General features: G+C 37.0%; 2 protein-coding genes across 3 annotated transcripts in view; both read right to left on the bottom strand.

Annotated features, from left to right (window-relative positions):
• Window positions 1-2,607: 2,607 nt before the first annotated feature.
• LOC142353609 (ataxin-7-like protein 3) lies at window positions 2,608-4,916 on the bottom strand. Its single transcript, XM_075405895.1, has 2 exons — window positions 4,096-4,916; window positions 2,608-3,326 (listed from the first exon to the last, which is right to left on the bottom strand). The coding sequence occupies exons 1-2, from the start codon at window positions 4,857-4,859 to the stop codon at window positions 2,762-2,764; spliced, it is 1,329 nt and encodes a 442-aa protein (XP_075262010.1). The 5' UTR covers window positions 4,860-4,916; the 3' UTR covers window positions 2,608-2,761.
• Window positions 4,917-7,497: 2,581 nt separating this feature from the next.
• The window catches only part of LOC142352999 (uncharacterized protein C05D11.1-like), a 354,622-nt gene continuing 342,274 nt past the window's right edge, over window positions 7,498-19,845 (bottom strand). For both annotated transcript variants that reach the window (XM_075405175.1, XM_075405176.1), the window contains exons 10-13: window positions 15,853-16,195; window positions 13,224-13,401; window positions 12,611-12,783; window positions 7,498-8,063 (exon numbers count right to left, since the gene is read on the bottom strand). In XM_075405175.1, the coding sequence (XP_075261290.1) occupies window positions 7,860-8,063; window positions 12,611-12,783; window positions 13,224-13,401; window positions 15,853-16,195 (898 nt within the window). In that variant the 3' untranslated portion in view covers window positions 7,498-7,859. The remainder of the gene's footprint in view (window positions 8,064-12,610; window positions 12,784-13,223; window positions 13,402-15,852; window positions 16,196-19,845) is intronic.

Raw genomic sequence — 19,845 nt, 5'->3', positions numbered from 1 at the left:
GCTATCTATGTTTTCTTTTTTAATTCGTCGTTTTCTTCAATGCTAGTTGCAACCATTTGACAACGCACCAACAAAACGAAAAGTTGACATTTTGTGTTGTTTACAATACAGCAGCCGAATAATTTGCAGACAGTTTATGCTCGCAAAACAAGGTGTTTCCTTGATAAAAACGGTTAACTTTTTGAACCCAACGTTTTTGGTTCAAATTTTGGTTAATCTAGTGAAAACAAAAATAAATTCACTAATTCCTAGCACAATGGTTTACATGCCTCTCATTCGTTTAGAACCAATCAAAAGGAAGTTATCTTAAGACGGAAAAACTCTAGATATATACCAAAACACTTTTGAAAAAAGGAAACAAAAATTTTTTTCAAAGTTTCTGAATTTCGCAAAATTAATACGCTCAAAACCATTTTTTTGCGTTCCTCTCGAATCTGTTCAGTAAACCATCTGCAAGAATTTTAAAAATTTAATTGGCGATTTAAGATCCATAAACTCAAATGAAAAAAAATGTCAAAAAGTATGAAGTTACTAGCAAATTTTAAAATGTTGCTAAAATTCGTGATATTAATATCTTCAGAACCATTTCATTCTTTTCGGAATCTATCTAGTAACCCAAACATAAGCCTAAGAAAAATTTCAAATAACGATCTCTGAACATGATAATTTTCAGAGCATTAGAAAAAAAATTTAAAATTTATCGCAAAAATTACAAAATGCGCGATATTAAAATGTTGAAAACCAATCTATGGCAACTACAAACTATGCAGTAATCTGTCATCAAACCTTAGAGGAGGTTCTTTGGCCCCTGGGGGTAGAAAAAATGACAAAAAACGCAAAAACTAGAATAATTTTCCGCGTTTATGTTTGCAGTACTAAAACGTATAGCTCACAAAATGGTGATAAAAAGTAACTATGTTTTGCAAAAGACCGCTATCAATTTCTACATCAAGAACTTTTAAATTAAGACTAGTCAAACAAAAAATCGAAAAATGACCAAACGTAGAAAAATGCCCCATTTTGGACCAAATGACTAACCCCGAAATACGGCCTTCCCAATAGCTTCAACACTCTAACCACTTGAAGGACTACTAAAACCAGCCAAGGGCCTCTAATGAAACTTGATGCCCGCTGAGCTTTACCTGCTTATCTCGTTTTGTAAGCTCAAAGTCATGGAAAAAGGTCAGAAAACATCTTACAAAAAAGACAGAGCACAGCACCAATACAATCCAAATTCTTTGGATTGTAAAAAAAACAAGAGAAGTCCAATAATAGCCTCGACTGGCTATCGCTTTGCGGCTATTAAATACTTACCCAAATCAACTTAATTTTATGAATTACTCGTGAAACATTTACTCTTGAAAGATTCAATGCTCAATTATATTAATGGATTATGAGATTCCTTATTCTTCTTTCCATATATCCCTGAACGTCGGAAGAATTGCTCTCAAACAACTAGTGGAAGCTCTAATCAATTGCAGCCTGCTTCAGTCGGGGGGGGGGGGGGGTGGGGGCTAAATGGGACTAAGAAGTTCAATAGTGGGTTTCAAATAACCGCATTAGAGGTTAACATATACCACTATTAAGATTTAAAGTGAAAAATGGCACCAGTTTCGGCGCAGTTTTCATTTGACTTTTAGTATTAAATTGCCGCCAATTGAGTTCAGCTGCTTGAAATTGTGATTGAGAGAGAATTTTAGATCACGCGAAACGCTAAAAAGTCAAAGGCGTAAAAGTCACTCGAAGTCAAAACTGTCAAGCGAAAATTTTTGCAAAAAAGACACACGTTTACAATAATTGCTATGAACTACGTTCAAGAGCAATTAAAAACAGTTCATTACGATCAAGAGTAAACGCCTTTACGAGAGTAGGAAGTTCACAAAAAACAAATGAATTTCCCGGTGAGTACACCATTACCAAAAAGACCCAGAAGACCGTTATGTGGCCGCATAAATGTCCTAAAAGTCACTCTATAACCTATCAGAAGAGATTGTCTGTCCGAGGTGCTAATATGTCAATTCGGGTGCTCATATACGTTTAAATGTTGAGGACAATCTGCAGAGATCTGTAGGACAAACTTATCACAGTGACACTAGTTATTAGTAATAATTATTAGCATATTAAAACATGCCTGCAACCTAAGACCAGGTTGTTGATCCAGACTGACGAGAGCGAGTCCAGTTCGAATGGCTCCAGAGTGCCCCAATGCTTCTGCAGGAACTGTCTCCTTGACGTCCACTCTCTATCCCCCTCCCATATCTTCCTCAGCTCATCAATAGACTCCACTGGCTTCCTCTCTGGTGCCACAAAGCCATGCTTACTTTTCATCCCGATCTGAAAGTTAAGCTCTGAGCGGAACCGAGAAATTTTCCTGATTTATGCAGTGATATATTCTCTGAAACATAAACCGACTAATGTCGGAAGAATTCCTCTCGAACGACAGGCGATGCAATTTAATGCAGGAGCTGTAGCCCAGATAAATTTTTCTTTATGGGTTCAAAAATAGTTGGCCACGCCGAGATTCGAACCATGGACCTCCCGATCCCTCACCGTTCGAGAGCAATTAACAACTCTTTTGCTGTTCAGTTCCACATCTATTTCTTCAACTCCACGATAATAACTTAAATTATTATAACTTTCTGGATGCTTAAGTATAATTACAAAATCTAAAATCGAAATTTTAATCATTTTAAAAGGCATTTATGTTCATTATATTGGCATGCTAAGTCATTTAAGATCACAAACTTTCAATTGTCGCATCTCATTTCTTTTTGCTCTTCTTGGAAGATTTAGTTTTGGTCTTTGAGGGACTATTGTGTTGTTCTTTACCTTTTGAAATCATCCCCGGAGATTCAAAATTGGAGTCCCTTTTAGATGACAAAAACGATATTGAAGATCCAAAATTAGGTGATTCAGTTTGAAATATTGAATTTGGATACGTCGGAATGCCGGGATCCAAATCAATTGAGCTTTTCGCATCCCAGTTGCTTAGGTTGTCAAATACATTACCAATCGTATCTGTCGTGTCTACTAAATTTGACCCTTCCCCGATCGAGTCATCTTGAGGTTCGATATCGAAATCCCCAAAAACCTCGTGCATCGAGTCTGAGTTTCGAACCCGCGATTCCGTCACCTTAGATCCTCCGTGCACTTGTTCAAGATAGTCTTCGGATTCCAGCATCGAGTTTCGAAGTTCCAGACGCTGGTAATCAGTGTGCACTTTGCATTTGAGGGATTTGCGACACATTTTGGATGATTGACCGTGATGATGTGACTGGTCGACCACTCCACATAGACTGGATAGCACCTTTTGGCATTGCTCCGAACTTAAAACATCAAGTACAGATTTGAAAAATAGATGTCCGATAACAAAAGTTAAGAATACCACACAGTTTGAACCTTTAGCTCAACAATTAAGCATTCAATTTTGAATGCTTTATTAAAACAGTCTTGAAAACATTTCTTCACGTTCCCCCGGTGGAACCTTTATATGTATTTTGATATTTCAGAATCTTATGATGTTATAATACCCTGAACAAATCATTACCACTGGAAAAATTTGCACTATTATTTAATGCAAGCTTATCATATCCTACCTTTGTATTGGTGCCATATTTATATATTTTTTCCGTCGTGCTTGTGAACCAATCATTCAGAAATTTTCAATCATTAAAAGTAGTGGATTAGTCACAGATGTCGGGAAAAAAGGCTCAGTTAATGATGAGGAAAATCTACCTTTCCATCATGTTACCCTTTTCCACACTCGCGACTTCTGAGTAATTTCAGTCAAAATATCCAAATGGAAGAATTCAGTTTAACCTCTACGTGTTTAATGCAGAAAAGTGCAAAATTGGCGTTGCGCAGTAAAGTTGTGATTAGCAATTGTTATCATCGGACCTTGAAGGATTGATTTAATTTTTTATGGATTTTGATCAAAACCAACATTAAATTTGTTTAAACTACGCAATCATTATAAAATAAATATCACTCCTCAAAAAATTTCAGTCACTATTTCTACCAGTAAATGGAGTTTAGAATTCTTTGAAACAAAGTTAAGAAATATAAAAAATTAGGTCACGGTCAAAAGATGCTTACTTTAATGCCAGATATTCCGGATACGAGTTGACAGAACTCACAATCCGGACAGCCTCCTTGTACATCTTCTGCTGACTGTTACTCAGTTTCTTCTTCTTCCCACCCGACTCACTACCCCCGCCCACTCCTTCCAAAGTACCCCCTGCACCACACCCTTTTTTACTCTTCACCCTCTGATACCTCCCGGATGTCGATGCTTTCTCACTTCCGCTTGAGGGCGAGTTTGAATTGCGTGTCAGTTCGTTCAGACCGAACGCGTCCAAAGACGAAGAACCGTCAGCATTATGATTCGAACTGCTAGAAGTTGGATTGTTGCTCATTTGAGTCAGTCTACGACTCGCAATACGGCTACTGCTCCGTCCCATGCCCATACACTTTTCCAAATGAGGAGCTAATCGAGTAGCCGCAACTAACCGTCCACAATTTGGACATGAACAATCGATCTGTTTCTTTTGATTCAAAGGCATCCCGAATATGTCACAGTAAGGAGACGTACAAAGTGGCAGTTTGGGAACCGGCGTTGGCATCATTTCTTGGCTAGCGTTAGTAGGATCAGTTTCAATGCTAGTTGTATTGGCGATCGAATTAGAAGGAGCTTCAAAAAGGTCATCTAGGTGGAAGTAATTGAGTTTGATGCTGCGATGCACTTCAAATACAACACCAATAGATAGCTCATCAATGATGTCATCTAAAGCACTGAAGCACAGCTCGGAGAATGAGGACACAGATCCAACTGCGCAAGTTGCACCAGAAGAAGAATCCATGATATTGTTACACAAAAACCAAAGGCAGCAAACCAATCATCTCATGCACTACCTGTAAAAGAATCCAACACAATCGTACTCATAAAGCCAACTCTCAAGGACCCCAAAGATTAATTCAAATCGAGCTATAATGCCATATTATTTCTCAACAATATTTACCGCCCAAAAATCTCGAAGTTTGCACCACAATATCTGACAAAACACTACAGAAACCAAGGAAACTTCATGGGCATCTAAAATTCAAAAAACTACACAATGTCTTAAACAATTAAAAAAAAATGGACCCCCAAACTCTACTGAAAATATTAAATAGGTTCATTTATGCTTTAGGCAATTTAAATTAGAGGGATTGTAGTTGAGAAATTTTTACGGTGCATAAAAACCGCCCCCTGGGGTTCAAACCCGTTAACTCCTTGGTGGCAGTCTAAACCATCTGAACCACTAAACTTTACCTGCTTTGTTATAACATATAGTCAAAGAATTATAGAACCAACAAGCAAAAACGATCAATCAAATTTTTGCAGAAAAGACAGGTTTTCAATAATTGCTTGAAACTTCGTAAAAGAGCAGTTAAAAAAGAAAAAATGGACTTAAATTTGATGTAAGAATTAACATAACCCTTAGTACTCTAACAACAGTCGAGTCCAAAAAAACATTGAAATTAACGTCATGAAATTAGAGCGTTAACGTCATGAAATTAGAGCGAAACCGCCTAACATCGTACGAACTGCTCTACCGAATGTTAAGGTGTTGGCTTTAGTAGCGGCTAGCTTAAGGTCATCGAGGCCTCATTTGCTTTGGAGAATGGGGGTGAGGTCCAGGGGGTTAGAATGGGCGGGAGCTATCCAAAACACCGAAAAATGCACTTTATACGCTTTAACCCAGCAGAGTTTTATGGGGGTGAAGGGCGGAATCCGAGGGGTGGGGAGTTCGCCACATGTGTCAAAAAAAAAGTACCTTCACACAATGACTTGCTAAATCGCATACATAGAAGACTGTTTGTAGCATAGTTCATTACCTATCAATCTGCCCCCCCCCCCCAAGACTGTTAGTTCACTGCTCGCGAAGTTAAAAAGTGCAAAAAACTATATATTTCTTAAAATTAGGGAATACCCAAAAACCGGTAAACCCTAAATGCAATCGACTAGCGTCAAACGAATTTCTCCCCAGCAACTGGCGGGGGATCGATGTGATAAAGCGTGCTTCAGTCGGATGGGGGGAGTTCGATTAGGAGTCTCAATCGTCATCAGCCTAATGATAACTTGTAGAACTTAAGAAAAAAAGAGAAACCAATATAGGCGCAAATTTCAGTAGAGTTTTGGTAGTAAAGTACTCTACTGAAATTCAGCTGCTTCAAATTGTGAATGAGAAAGCAATTTAGATCAACGCCCAAACCAAAAAGTCTAGGAACCTGAAAAAGTTCAAAATTGCCAAGCCAAAACTGGGCATAAAAAGGAAACATACCAGGCACAAAATAAACACAAACCCGGCAGATTGCAAAATAGCAGGAAAAATCACTGTTTTGCAAATAACAAGGGTGCGCGCTATTTCAATTGGATTTCGTAAAAAGGAACACTTCTCTTAATGAGAGGAAACAGTCATTTGTCTTACTAGCAATAAACCCAGGTAACTAAGACCAATTAGAACAAAGTTCAAATACTTGGAGGCTAAAAGTGGGCTTTATGGGTTCATCCTATTTTTTATTTTGTCTTTTGATTTATTGACTCTAATTATCTCAAAATAGACTCCTGAATAAATGTTGTTTTAAAAGACGTCGAGCAGAATGAGCGAAAAATTAATCACGCAACAGAACAAAAATTTTATGCAAAATGTCAAAAGAGGGGCAAAATCAAGCAAAAACAATTTGCTGAATGCGGTTAACAAAACTAAGATTATAATAATAGCTTGCGGAGAAAATGACGGTGGCTATTGAAAATGGCTTCAACTTGACACCGAGAGTAATTACCAAATATAATCGACTAACGCCGGAAGAATTGAACTTAAACGTTAAGTGGGAGCTCGAATCTATTACAGCCTGCTTCAATAGGTACGGGTTAAATGAATTCACTAAGGCCAGCTTCGAATGGCGTCATTAGATGTTACTATATACCTTTATAACTTTTAATTTAAAGTGAAGAAATTCCAATTTTGGTTCTCTTTTCATTGAACTTCGTGGTAAACTGCTGCCAATTGAGTGCAGCTGCATGAAATTGTGATCGAGAGAGAAATTTAAATAAAGCAAAGCAACAAAGTCGAGGGCGCAAAAGTCGCTCAAAAAATCAAAACGGCCGAACAAAAATTTTGCGTAAAAGAGACAACATGTTTACAACAATTACTTCAAGCTTCGTTCGAGAGCAATTAAACATGCAATCTCTATGCGAGGCATAGGCAGAAAGAAATTCCATAATGATTATTTTTTCTTCACAAGATTGACTGATGTTTCTGTTAAATAATAACCTGGCATACAGAATCGGGCGGCGAACGACCGAGAAATACGCATGTTAAGCATAGGTCAAGAAGTTCTCCGAAATCACCTATCGCATAAGTAGGTTGACATGAGCAGAAACGTTAGAAAAAGAGCGACAGAGCGCAAATAGCAGTACGAAACAGAAAAAAACTTTGTTCTAAATCGAAAAAATTGAAATCAACAGCTTTAATATATTACACAATTATGAATGTCAACACAACATAAAACTTTAAACTGCGTGAAATATTTACAATATTTCAGACTCATCATTTGAGAGCTGTATCACAAAAAAAGCATCAAAAGTTTCCATTAATGTCCTTTATAATGTATCCGTAATTGTAATCAACATTGAGTTAAGCATAATTTTTGGAGCTTTTCGAGTTGTGAACTGACTCTTGTATGAATTACAGCAGAATCAGAGTTCAGATGAAAATATGAAATCAATACACGTCTTGCTTTCAAACACGTTTACACGTTCAAACATGTCTGCGGTAGTCGAAAACTTCAATGAACGCAGTTGTATGGCTGCGGATTCAGGATGCAAACACGTCATCAAATGTTTCGTATTTAGTGAGATTTCTGGATGCCCCGTCTGGCATTTTGACAAAAGCAGCGACCATTTCGTCCAGTTTTGAGGGGTGGCAGCATATAGCACAGACGGAAGTAGACTGGTCGAAGAAAGAGGTGAAGTATTTGGCACAAACTCTCGTCAGGTCCTCCAGCTCTACTTCTGACACCTGAAATACGCCCAATATTTCATCAACACAACGCCCAATATTAAACGCTTAACAGAAATTAAATTAATTTCAATAAATATTAACGTTATCCTTAGCCCAAATTTTATCATTCGATCCTTAACTGTGCTTAATAACGAAGCTAAGTTATGAATAACACCCGCCAAGTAACTTGCACAAATCAGATAACAATTTGCATACATTTAGCTGAATGTCCTCTCTCAGAGCGTAATAGTCAAGCGTCCTGACAAAAACAATATTCAATGTTACAGAAACTAGACAAAATGGGGGATACAATTAGGATTTTAAATATCAACATGCTATCTGGGGTTTTCAAAGGCCGAACACCAGATTCTGTTATGGGACATCAGAACGAGCAGTGCTTTCAAGTTGAACCAAATCTGTGTGATACAAGACTACAAGGTATTGCCATCCAGCACAATGTATTGCGTGAAGATAATGTATTTCAAATTATTTGAGCAGACGAAATGATGAAAATCAGAACAGACGAACATCGCTCAAGCTTTGAATTTCAAACCACGTTCCTTCAAAACTGATCAATTAGGACACACAGTAAGCATTCAACGTTCTGAAGAGAGAAGAAAGTTGTCGGACGACCACTCAAGCCGTGTTAGCAGAGATGTTACTGTTGACAAAGTACTACACCACTCACTCTGCTTCGAAAGAAAACATACCCGGCAGATTGCCGGAAAATAGCCGCCGTTGATTCTCATAACTCATTGGGATGGCAAGAAAAGAAAATATCAACAAAAATTGATTTTTGTACAAAGACATTTTTAAGTGCGATTTATTTTAATGTCATTTCGTAGTTGAACATACTCCTGTCTCTCATTGAGAGGCTACAGGGTCCAGTATCAATACCAATAAGCATTATAGATAGTAACTAAAACTTATGAGAACAAAGTTCAAGTACCGGTCATCTAAAAATGGGCTTTATGGGTTTATCCCGTTTCTATTTCTGACTTTGATTTTTTTTATACTGACTCTCTCATTTTGAATTGCTTTGCTGGGCAGCTGCTGTTTAAAAAGACTTTGAGCAGAAAGACAGAGGAGTGAAACTAGCCTAGAGAAGTCAAAACGATTTCACGCAAAATGTCGAAAAGGCGGCACAATGAGGTAAAGCGAAAAAAAGTTCGACGAAGTAAAAAACATAGCAGGACAAGTCTTGACGTACAATTCAAAAAATTTTCATTCGAATAAACAGAAAACCAGACCTAGAACGGACTATGAATGGATTGTAAAAACCATTTAGATAATAAATCCGATCCAAAAAATTAAAACAAAAAAAACATTAAACAAAAATTAAAAAAAAACAAAAAAAATCAAAGTGAAATTGCCGCATGTAAACAAAAACCCACCACAGAGAAAGCGAAATTTTGTTCACACATCGTATTCTCACCCTACTTTAAAATTAGAGCGAAAAAAAATCACGTCGCAAAACCACTCGTTTTTTCGCTCCACCTCCTGTTTCGGCGTGACCAAAATCACTACTCCAATTTGACTTCAAAAATCATGAAAATGTGTGAACAAATCTTAAAAACAGCTGGAAGAATTCCGAAAGCGACTCGAAGCGTCAAAACTTCGCTAACAAAACCGTAATTGCAGCGGAAGCCACTACCTTTTGTATTAAACCAATAACTACTTCTCCAGGTCTGCTCTAAAAAATGGTGAAACTTAAACCACTGTCAACAAGAGAAACAAACTGCAGCAAAATTTTATATTATTGAAAACGTTTGGTAACGTTAAAAAATCAAAAATAATTAATGTGGTCAAAGACCTGATAGTCTGAAAAAGCTGACAATCTTATCAATAGCCCTCAAATAATTCATGATTCTAATCTGAAAAAGATCGCGAAAGCAAAGGGCAGATAATAATCTTAGAAACCAAGTTAAATCTTTTCAAAAAAGAAAGCTCAAATTTAAGAATCAGAAAACACCTATAATTACAATTCTAATCACTGCGATTAAGACAAAAAACAACCACACCCGTTACTTGTTGTACATATGATAGACAACATGATTTCACACTAAATCAAAAATAAAATTGATCACAGAAAAGACATAAGCAGCAGAAGAATATTCAAAGGCAAAAATTCGTTTAAATTAGTACCAAGGCCGGAAAAAAAACTGCAGTAAATAGTTATAAGTGGAAATTTTGGAAAAAGCTTGCAATTAAACTCTCAGTACTGCCATATTTGGAATGAAATCAATTGCAAACCAAAGAAATGACGAAAATCTAAGAAAAAGCTCAAATCATTCATTTTTTGCAACTGAAAAAATCAATATACCGAAAATAAATGTAGGTTCCAGGACAAAGCTAGCATGATACCAACTAGAATGTGAAGAATATGGACACATTGTAAAAAAACTAACAAAAAGACTTTCTTGATTTTTGAAAGTTAGAAATCAAATTAAAAAGTCAAGAAAAAGCAATACATTTCATTGTTCAGCATGCGAGACATCGAAAAGACAACGAGTCATCCGAGAAAAAAATCCATCCTCCTGAACAGAATAAAGAAAAATAAAAAGCCGAATTCAAACATACGAAGAATAGGAACATTTTGCAAAAAAAAGGTCAAAAAAACTTTTAAGACTGCATTTATGAAAATAATCTTAACTGATTTTCAAGAACTAAATGCCAAAAAATGAATGAATCCATTGAAACGAAATTAAAGTCCCTTAAATTGAATTAAAAACTATTTCTAGTAATTGAAAACAAAATAAACAAAAAACTGACAACAATTAGAAAAAAATACTACCAAAATCGGATTAGCATATGTCCAATTTTATAAAACAAAATTACATCGAGGTAGAAAGCGGCGCTGAGTAAAAGAATTATGAAAGGGAGTTGCCATATTAACTGATTTTTGACAAAAAGACGGCTGAAAGATCCAAAAATGAAGATATTAATAGAAAAAGGCCAAAAAATAACTAAAAAATAAAGATATATGTGCCAAATTTGAAATTGAAACGCATTTTCAGGCTCTGCAAAACACTGTGGTATCAATTTCCGAGGTTTACATTTCAATATGGCATCGAATAAAATTATTTCAACAAAAAACCAAATTACAAGCAAAAAAACTTGGCCACTTAGACGAAAAAACGGCTAAAAACGGTTATCTATATGTGCAAAACTACTTTTAAAGTCAAAAAGTCATTCACTAAACGCAGAGCATGATCAAAAAATTTCTCTCGCTTAGCAAAAATCTGTTCACCAAGACAGCTTTTCTCACTTTCGCTTTTACGTCAAAATGCCGGGTGATCAAATCTATTTCCTGTAAAAAAAAAACCGAGAGAAAACCAATACTCCTCTTCGAGTCGTAAAAAAAAGACAGCGCCCCAATACAATTCAAATTCTTTGAATTGTAAAAAATAGGAGCGCTATAATAGCCGGCTGAGAAGGTGAGGGTGGCTATTAATAAACGTTATTGGTAACTCCAGCCCCTCCACATTATTACAGCAGAAGCTGTCAAAGACAAATAGAAAACTCGAAAACCTGGTCGATGAACATTTTGAGCGATGTTCTATCAAATAAGAGGCCAGAAGATGGATTAGAAATATGATCTAGAAAGAACCCGTCTAGTCGAAAGTCGTCACCATCAAATTTGTACCTTAGACTCTATTGAAATGCGTCCGATGAATGCTAGATTGATTTGAAATATGCATGGCTTAATTTTAACCTTTCTCCAAACAAAAGAGATTTCCATAACCATCTTTATTAGCAATGACGGAAACATGAATTGATGGTAGAAGTATGTATTATGCAAACCAATCGAAAATCTCCAATTACTCTTTCGTTGGTATTAAAAGGAGCGGTAGTAGGGGAGGGGGGGGGGGGGGGGGTTGCAGTTGGCTTTTTGCATTTAGGTTGAATGAGGATTAACTGAATTGATGAATTGAGCCGAACACCTCTAATTTAATCAAAAATATACCTGTGAACGTCAAAAAAGCCCAATGTGCCTTCCGCTTTATAGTCTTGAATCGTATTCTGCAAAGCTCTATTCTTGCTTTCATTGCTGCTCTAAATCAGGGTTTACCTCAGTTCCAGAATCTATATAATGTTGGTGATCTAACTATCTTTAATATAAGTGAACAACAGAAGTCCTTGCAACTAAAATGCTGTGGTCATGCCTATTCTAGTTTCATCCGAAAAATACACTCAATATCCAACCCATACAAACAGTAATATATTGAATTGGTTATTCTTAATAGCGAAAAATATACACCTGTGGTGACTGAAGAGACTTTGAATTCCGATCACTTCATTTTGTTATTTGAGCTGAACGATGTAACACATAGTACAAAATCCGTCACCCTTTACAATAGGCTACGGAGTCATGCAGATAAAAGATGCCGAATACAACATAAAAAATTATTATATCTGCTAGCAGTGTAGGTTATGAATATGTTGTTCTCGCTGCCAATGAATCACATGAGCCTATTGATAAGAATAGACTCGTCAAAGTAATAAGCCTAAATTTTTGCTCACGAATGTGCCGTCGAAATAAAAGAAAAACCAAAAGTGCTAACCTGTTTGAGCAGTTGTTGATTGTAGTCTTTTTCCATGTGTCTGAGATGGTTCAGGAGTGACTCCATTCCCGCATCCCCGATTGTCTTCTCCCTCTCTATGATCTCAAACATCACACTGCTCCTACTAGCTTCCAAAGTCATCTCATCAAACTCCTCCTTTCCACTCAGGAACCCTAGCAAAATAGCTCAGGGGTTATTGGGGTAAAATTTCCGGATTCTAAGTTGTCTATTGTCCATACAATACTTAGCCAAGTAAAAAGTAGTTGTCAAACTTACAAATAAAGGATTATCATCATAAGCAGGAAAACCCACACTGATCATATGTAAACCAATTTTGTTATTTTTCCTATCAATTTCTAATATTCTCAAAGATCTAGGGTTCTGAAAGCCCCACGATTTTGCGCACAAATTTTATCAACCACAATTTGTGAAAAAGCTGTTGCAATATATTTAAGCCAAAAATCGATAGTTATATTCTTTCTTAGTTTAATCTTTCGTGCAGAATATCTGCGCTTACTGATAACTATTGAGTCATTATTTGAACTTGAACAAGTATCGGTCTGTGGCATTTGTATCAACTAAGTTAAAAGACCACCCCTTTAGCAGTACTTACCCTGTATGATTTCAACAGCCTTCTCGTATGCCTTGGCAATATTGGTTGCCTTCATCAACCCCAGAGTGAGGCTGCCTGTCTCTACAGACAAGTTGATACTGTAGCCATAGCTGTATCCCAGTCCTCTGATAAGTCTCCACATAGGTCCCTCTAGACCAGTCAGGTACTCAATCAACACCTGCAATTGATACACTGAAAAATTATTCATTTCGCAACATCTGCTTCACCTCAAAACCGTATATTTTGACAAAACAATATTAAATTATTAATTTTCAATTCATCTAATTAAATCATATTTGATAACCGTAAGACGGGCAAAATGAAACATACCCGGCAGATTGCCGGAAAATAGCCACCGTTGATTCCAATAAGCATGATTCGGATTGACATAATAGAAGATATTGAAAAAAAAGATTTTTGTACAAAAAACATTTTTAAGTCCGATTTATTTTGATGGCTAGATGAACATACTTCTGTTTCTTAGAGAGAGGCTACAGGGGCTACTATCAATACCAATAAGCATTAGAGATGGTAACTAAGACTTATAGGAACGACGTTCAAATAGCGGGCATCTAAAATTGGGCTTTATGGGTTTATCCCGTTTCTATTTCTGAATTCAACTTTTTTATACTGACTCTGTTCATTTTGAAGTGCTTTGCTGAGCAACTGATGCTCAAAATCACTTTTAGCAGAATGAGAGAAGAGAGAAACTAGCCTAGAGAAGTCAAAAAGATTTCACGCAAAATGTTGAAAAAGCGGCAAAATGAGGTAAAGCGAAACATTTTTTTATTCGACGAAAAAAAAATAGGAGCGCTATAATAGCCGGCTGAGAAGATGAGGCGGCTATTAAAGAAGTATTCAAAACATTCAAACCTAAAATTTAACCAAATAAAAAACAAAACATACCCGGCAGATTGCCGGAAAATAGCTGCCGTTGATTCCAATAAGCATGATTGGGATTGAAAGAATAGAAGATATTGAAAAAAAAAAGATTTTTGTACAAAAACATTTTTAAGTCCGATTTATTTTGATGGCTAGATGAACATACTTCTGTTTCTTAGAGAGAGGCTACAGGGGCTACTATCAATACCGATAAGCATTAGAGATGGTAAAGCTGAGAGGTGGTCAAATTCTGAAAATTAAGAATCACCCTTCACACCATGAAAATATCTCCTCAAAACATTTTCGATGAAGCGCATACTTAGAGTCTATTAAGCCGAAAGGCTCAGAGAGAACTTACAGAATCCAGGGTACAATTTCATCAGTCACTAAAACTTCGAGGCAGAGTTTGAAAGATTGACTTACCTCTTTGAGTCTAAGTTCAATCATTCAAACAAATTTAACTTTTGACACTTGAAACAAACCGCTATAAATAATCGGCTGCTTCGCTATCGGAGAATTTCGGTTTATTTCAACTCCTGTATAATTTTAAGCTTCTCAAAAATTTTTAATTTTTTTTGTTTCATCCAAACAATACACAACCTATCAGTGGTGGTGATATGGAATTATAAGGCAATATCGCTGTCTCTCATCTTAAAGATGCATTAAAAAAGTCTATTGTATCACAAGATTTCGACAGTTACGATGAATTGGAGAAAAAAAGATTAAAATTGCTGAAAAAATTAAAAATTAGAGAAATTTCAGAAACTTTTTTTACTAATCTGCAAAATTGTATTCTTAACTTCAAATTCAAATGAAATCCAACATTTTGGTCATAAATTTTTTAGAATAAAATAGTCCTCCTCGGGCCTCGTGACCAGAACACGGGCGCAAGCCCCCTCGTGTCAGATCACTAAGGCCTTCGGGTGACTAAGATTTTGTTCTAACATATACTTAATGTCCTCCCAGCGCTACCTGGGTCAAGCAATAAACCGCATAAAAACACTACAGGACAAACATAATTGTTACAAACTTTGTTTGAGAGCAATAAACAGTTTACAAAATTTGACTTTATTAATTTTAAGGGATTTTCTGACTTTGCGACAAACTCAAAAATGATCGTCGGAACAAATCTCAATATACAGGAGGGTTTTGCTTCTGCTGTAGTATGTCATAACTAGGGGCCAGGGTGGCAACTATTTCACAAAGGGCCTTAATGATGTTATTAGAGTTAATTACAGACCACTACAATTAAATTGCAAAAAGACCCAAATTTTGACGCACTTTTGCACTATCTGATTTTTAGTAAAACTCACTGTCGCCAAATTGGTAGAGCTGCTTACAATTGTGAATGAGATTGCAATTAGATTCCGTAAACGTCAATAAGTCAGGGCCGAAGAAGTCAATGAAAAAGTTGTTCAAGCAAAAATCTTGCATAAAAACAATACAATAATTGCTTCTAACTTCTCTCGAGACTAACGCAATCTCTCTTATATATAAGCCATGCTTCCCATCCAGGATGGCTAGTAACCCGGAAATAACGGGGCGCTTATCTATGCGCGCAGCTGCCCGCGAGGGACTAATTATAATGCGGCTATCTAAAATTTTCGACTTTCTTGACCTCTTGCTCAAAAATCGGCACGCGCGTCCAATTAGCAAGCAACTGTAGCAAATATTGCGCAAAACCGACGTAGATAATCCAAATAATAGTAACAAATTTAGTTTGAGTGAGGCAAAACGGTAGACAGACCATTAATGGAGCAATGTCTTCGTGATTGTAATTGTCAATCTCTACCAGTTGACTGTGCACTAAGAAACTGGACTCGACAGCTCCTACTCCAACGACTGCCGATTTCACTGCAACGTCATCTAAACTCTTCGTCAACTCCTTCGACTTAACCACTTGGAAAGCTCCGTAATCACTTTTGATATCACCGTTGCCCTCTCCTTGCGTTTCAGACCACGATTTGATAAATATTTGGTGCCATGGTTCAGTTACTTTATCTGGCGAAGAAAATTTTTGTACTGCTGTCGTGAGGTGAAGACGCGTGAACTTCAAGTTGGTCACATATTTGGTGATATCGGACATGATGCTAAATATAAACAGCTATTAGTAGGCCTAAAAGTTTAATTGTTTCCTCTATACTGGTCAATCATACTTTATACTGGACATAATGCTAAGTCAGTTTAGAGAGGTCGACTTAACGCATTCATGAAAAAAAGGATGCGGTTATTTTTCGATAGTTATTTGAAAGCTTTAATCACTTCGGGAGAGTCGATTCAAAAAAGGTTCATCTGAACATCATTTACGATTAATTTATTCAGACATTTGATGAAATGGGCAAAATACGCTCAAAACGTTATGAGTAACAATAACTGTTCCCATGTAAATTATCAAATACAATAGCGGAACCTACAGCACAGCTCGTTTCAATTCTGCAACCAGAATTTAAACTTTTAAGCATTCTAGAGAAGTATTTCCGCATTTTTCAAGACATGTCTAATACCTGACCACTAAACCCAGGACAAAAGTCCACCCTTCAAGCAAAGATTCAAGTTACTAATAAACAAAGTAGTTACCAAAAAACTAACCGAGAACGGAAAACAGCAAGCGGGTATGCAAACAGGGATCTACTTTGACACTCAAAAAACCTAAGGAGACAAAAACGAGAACATAACCCACTAACGTCAGGCGAATTGCGCGAGCGGTTGGCTTCGGTAGTACCCAGGGGATGGGGTGTCAAGCTACGGGGGAACGGCTGCAGGGAGTCCGAACCGCCGGGTGGAGGAGGGTGAACTGGGGGTGTAATGGGGGGGGGGGGGGGTGAGTGGGGGGTGGGGGTAACGCGAATGTTGGGGGGGGGGGGGGGGTAAAACTTTTAAGAATAAAACCGCCCGTCACACCATGAAATTGTTTCCTCAAAACAGTTTTGGTGAAATGCATTCTCAGAAACTGGTAAGGCGACAGGCTCAGAGCGCAATTAATGCCCTCCGAACGTTACCTGTTTATCCAGTTTTTGAGGACGAAAAGTCAAATGGGTCAGACAAAAAATCGGTTAAGCGAAAAATTGCATAAAAAGACCAACAGAACTATTGTACTTGCTACAAACTTCGTTTGAGAGCAGTTAAAAAAACGTCCATACACGTCGGCAAGTACAGAAAATTGAAACCCCTTTGCGCGCCAGCACCCTTTTAGTCCAATTGTCTCCAAAAAATCGTTCTTGCCAAAAACGTTAACAGGAACCCTTTTTAACGTGATTTTAGGTTCTGGCATTTTGAACAGACCACGTAAGTCGACATAACAGTTAAAATAGCTCCAACTTCCATCGTATTGCTTCCCACTAACTTCCATCGTACTGCTTCCCCTTGTTCATTATTCATCCTTAATCACAGCCTCCTTGTCAATTGTGTTCACTCCCATAATATCCCTGCGCATACGGGGCCAAAAAGTCCCCCATACCTTAAACTGTGCAATGAAAGATATGGAAAGAGGTTACTTTTTATGGATGGTACTGGGAAAGAGATGTCATCTTTTCGAGCATCAAATCATTGTGTATGAAGAAAGGTATAGGGCAAACTGGCATCTATAAATAGGGCAATTCGTTTCGGGCCATTCTGAAAGAGTGATTTTAGCAAATTTTGGAACACTGCTTTAAAAAAGCTTGAAGGAGTCGCACTGAATTTTTAGCCCGGCCAATTTGTCCCAATTTTTTTTTCACGATGGTGAACATGAAACAAAACAATTTAAGTGGAAGAATAACCGAATAAGGGGTCAGAAAAAACCGAAAAACATCTTAAAAAGACCATAGGATTATCATAATTGCTACAAGCAAAGTTAAGAAAAAAGGAGTAATTTTGATAGTGAGGAAGGACACTTTTCAGAGTGAGTACGTAACATGGCACATGAAATCAATCACGAAAAACACAAAACAAACAAAGAACTGATACTGACGTCATATGGTCATAACAGAAATCTCGACATAAATGATGAAACAAACCCGGCAGATTGTCGGAAAATAGCCACCGTTGATTCCCATAAACAAGAGTGGGATTGAAAGAAAAAAACTAATGAAAAACATGATTTTTGTACAAACAATCTTAAAGTGCAAACTATTTTGATGTCATTTTGGAGCTTAACGTACTCCTGTTTCGCAGTCAGACCACAGAGGGGCTAGTATCAATACCAATAAGCATTAGAGATGGTAACTAAGACTTATAGGAACGACGTTCAAATAGCTGGCATCTAAAATTGGGCTTTATGGCTTTATCCCGTTTCTATTTCTGATTTCGATTTTTGATACTGACTCTCTTCATTTTGAAGTGCTTTGTTGAACAACTGCTGTCTAAAAATACATAGCAGAATGAGAGAAGAGTGAAACTAGCCTGCAGAAGTCAAAAAGATTTCACGTAAAATGTTGAACAAGCTGTGAACTAAGGTAAAGCGAAAAATTTTTATTCAACAAAGGAAAAAACATAGCAGGACAATTACTGACGTACAATTCAACAGACTTAGAACGGAATATGAGTGAATTGGGAAAAACCCTTTCTAAAAAAATCAGATCCTAAAAAACAAAATCAATATCAAAATGCGGCATGTGAACAAAACACAGCAAGCGAGAAATGGAAATATCGTTCCAACAAAAAACTAGGCCCAGAATGAGCTATGAATGGATTGGGAAAACCATTTAGAAAAAATCGGATACAACAATCGAAAAAACAGTAAAAAATAAAGTGAAATTGTCGCATGTAAACAAAAAACCAGGCGAGAAGGCGAATTTTTGTTCAAACATCGTTTTCTCACTCTACTTTAATATTAGTGTGAAAAAATATCACGCCAGAGAACCACTCGCTTTTTCGCTCCACTTCCTGTTTCGGCGTGACCAAAAGCACTACTCCAAATTGACTTCAAAATCATAAAAACGTGTGAACAAATCTTAAAAAGACAGCGCCCCAATACAGTTCAAGTTCTTTGAATTGCAAAAAATTAGGAGCGCAATAATAGCTTTCTGAGAGGCTGAGGAGGCTTTTAAACAGTAAACAAAAACACTAACGAGAGTGAATTTATATTCAAACATCATTTTCTTACTCAATCTTAAAAATAGAGTCAGCAAAATTCACGCCGTAAAACGCTCGCTTATTCGCTCCAGTGCATGTTTTGCTGTGACCAAAATAATGACTGCAATTTTGATTTCAAAAATCCTGAAAATGTGTGCACAGATCCTAAACAAAAAACAACTAATGTCGGAAGAATTTGACCCTCCGGGATTTGCTCTCGAAAACATTTGACCCCACCGGGATTCGAACCACCGACCTCCCGCATCCTAACCATATGCACTGCCGACTGTGCTATTTGTCCTCTATTTTTTCGAATCTGCAACCCACTTTATATTAGCAACAAGCTTTAATTAGGAGTGAGAGCAATAGAGAACATAGCTGGCAGATTGCCACAAAATAGCCGCAATAGCTTCCTAGATCTGCAGTTTAAAAAAACAGTAAAAAAGACAGACCGAAAAATTCGTCTTTTCATGTTAAATTTTGATTAAAAATCTGTATAAGTTTTTGCTGCCTCTATTAGCTGCTCTCTAATAACCTTCATTTAGAGTGCCACACACCCATTTGACCCTATCTCTTTGAATTTAGGTAAATTAAAGTCACTTTCAAAGTGAGGAAGTCATTTTTGTGAGTGAGGTAAGTCAAGTGTGACAAAAAATTTAATCACGCAAATAAACAAAAAACTCGACTA

Source organism: Convolutriloba macropyga, chromosome 14 (assembly GCF_964194025.1).
Source record: "Convolutriloba macropyga chromosome 14, txConMacr16.3, whole genome shotgun sequence".
NCBI lineage: Eukaryota > Metazoa > Xenacoelomorpha > Acoela > Convolutidae > Convolutriloba > Convolutriloba macropyga.
This window is presented reverse-complemented; position numbering and strand designations above follow the sequence as displayed.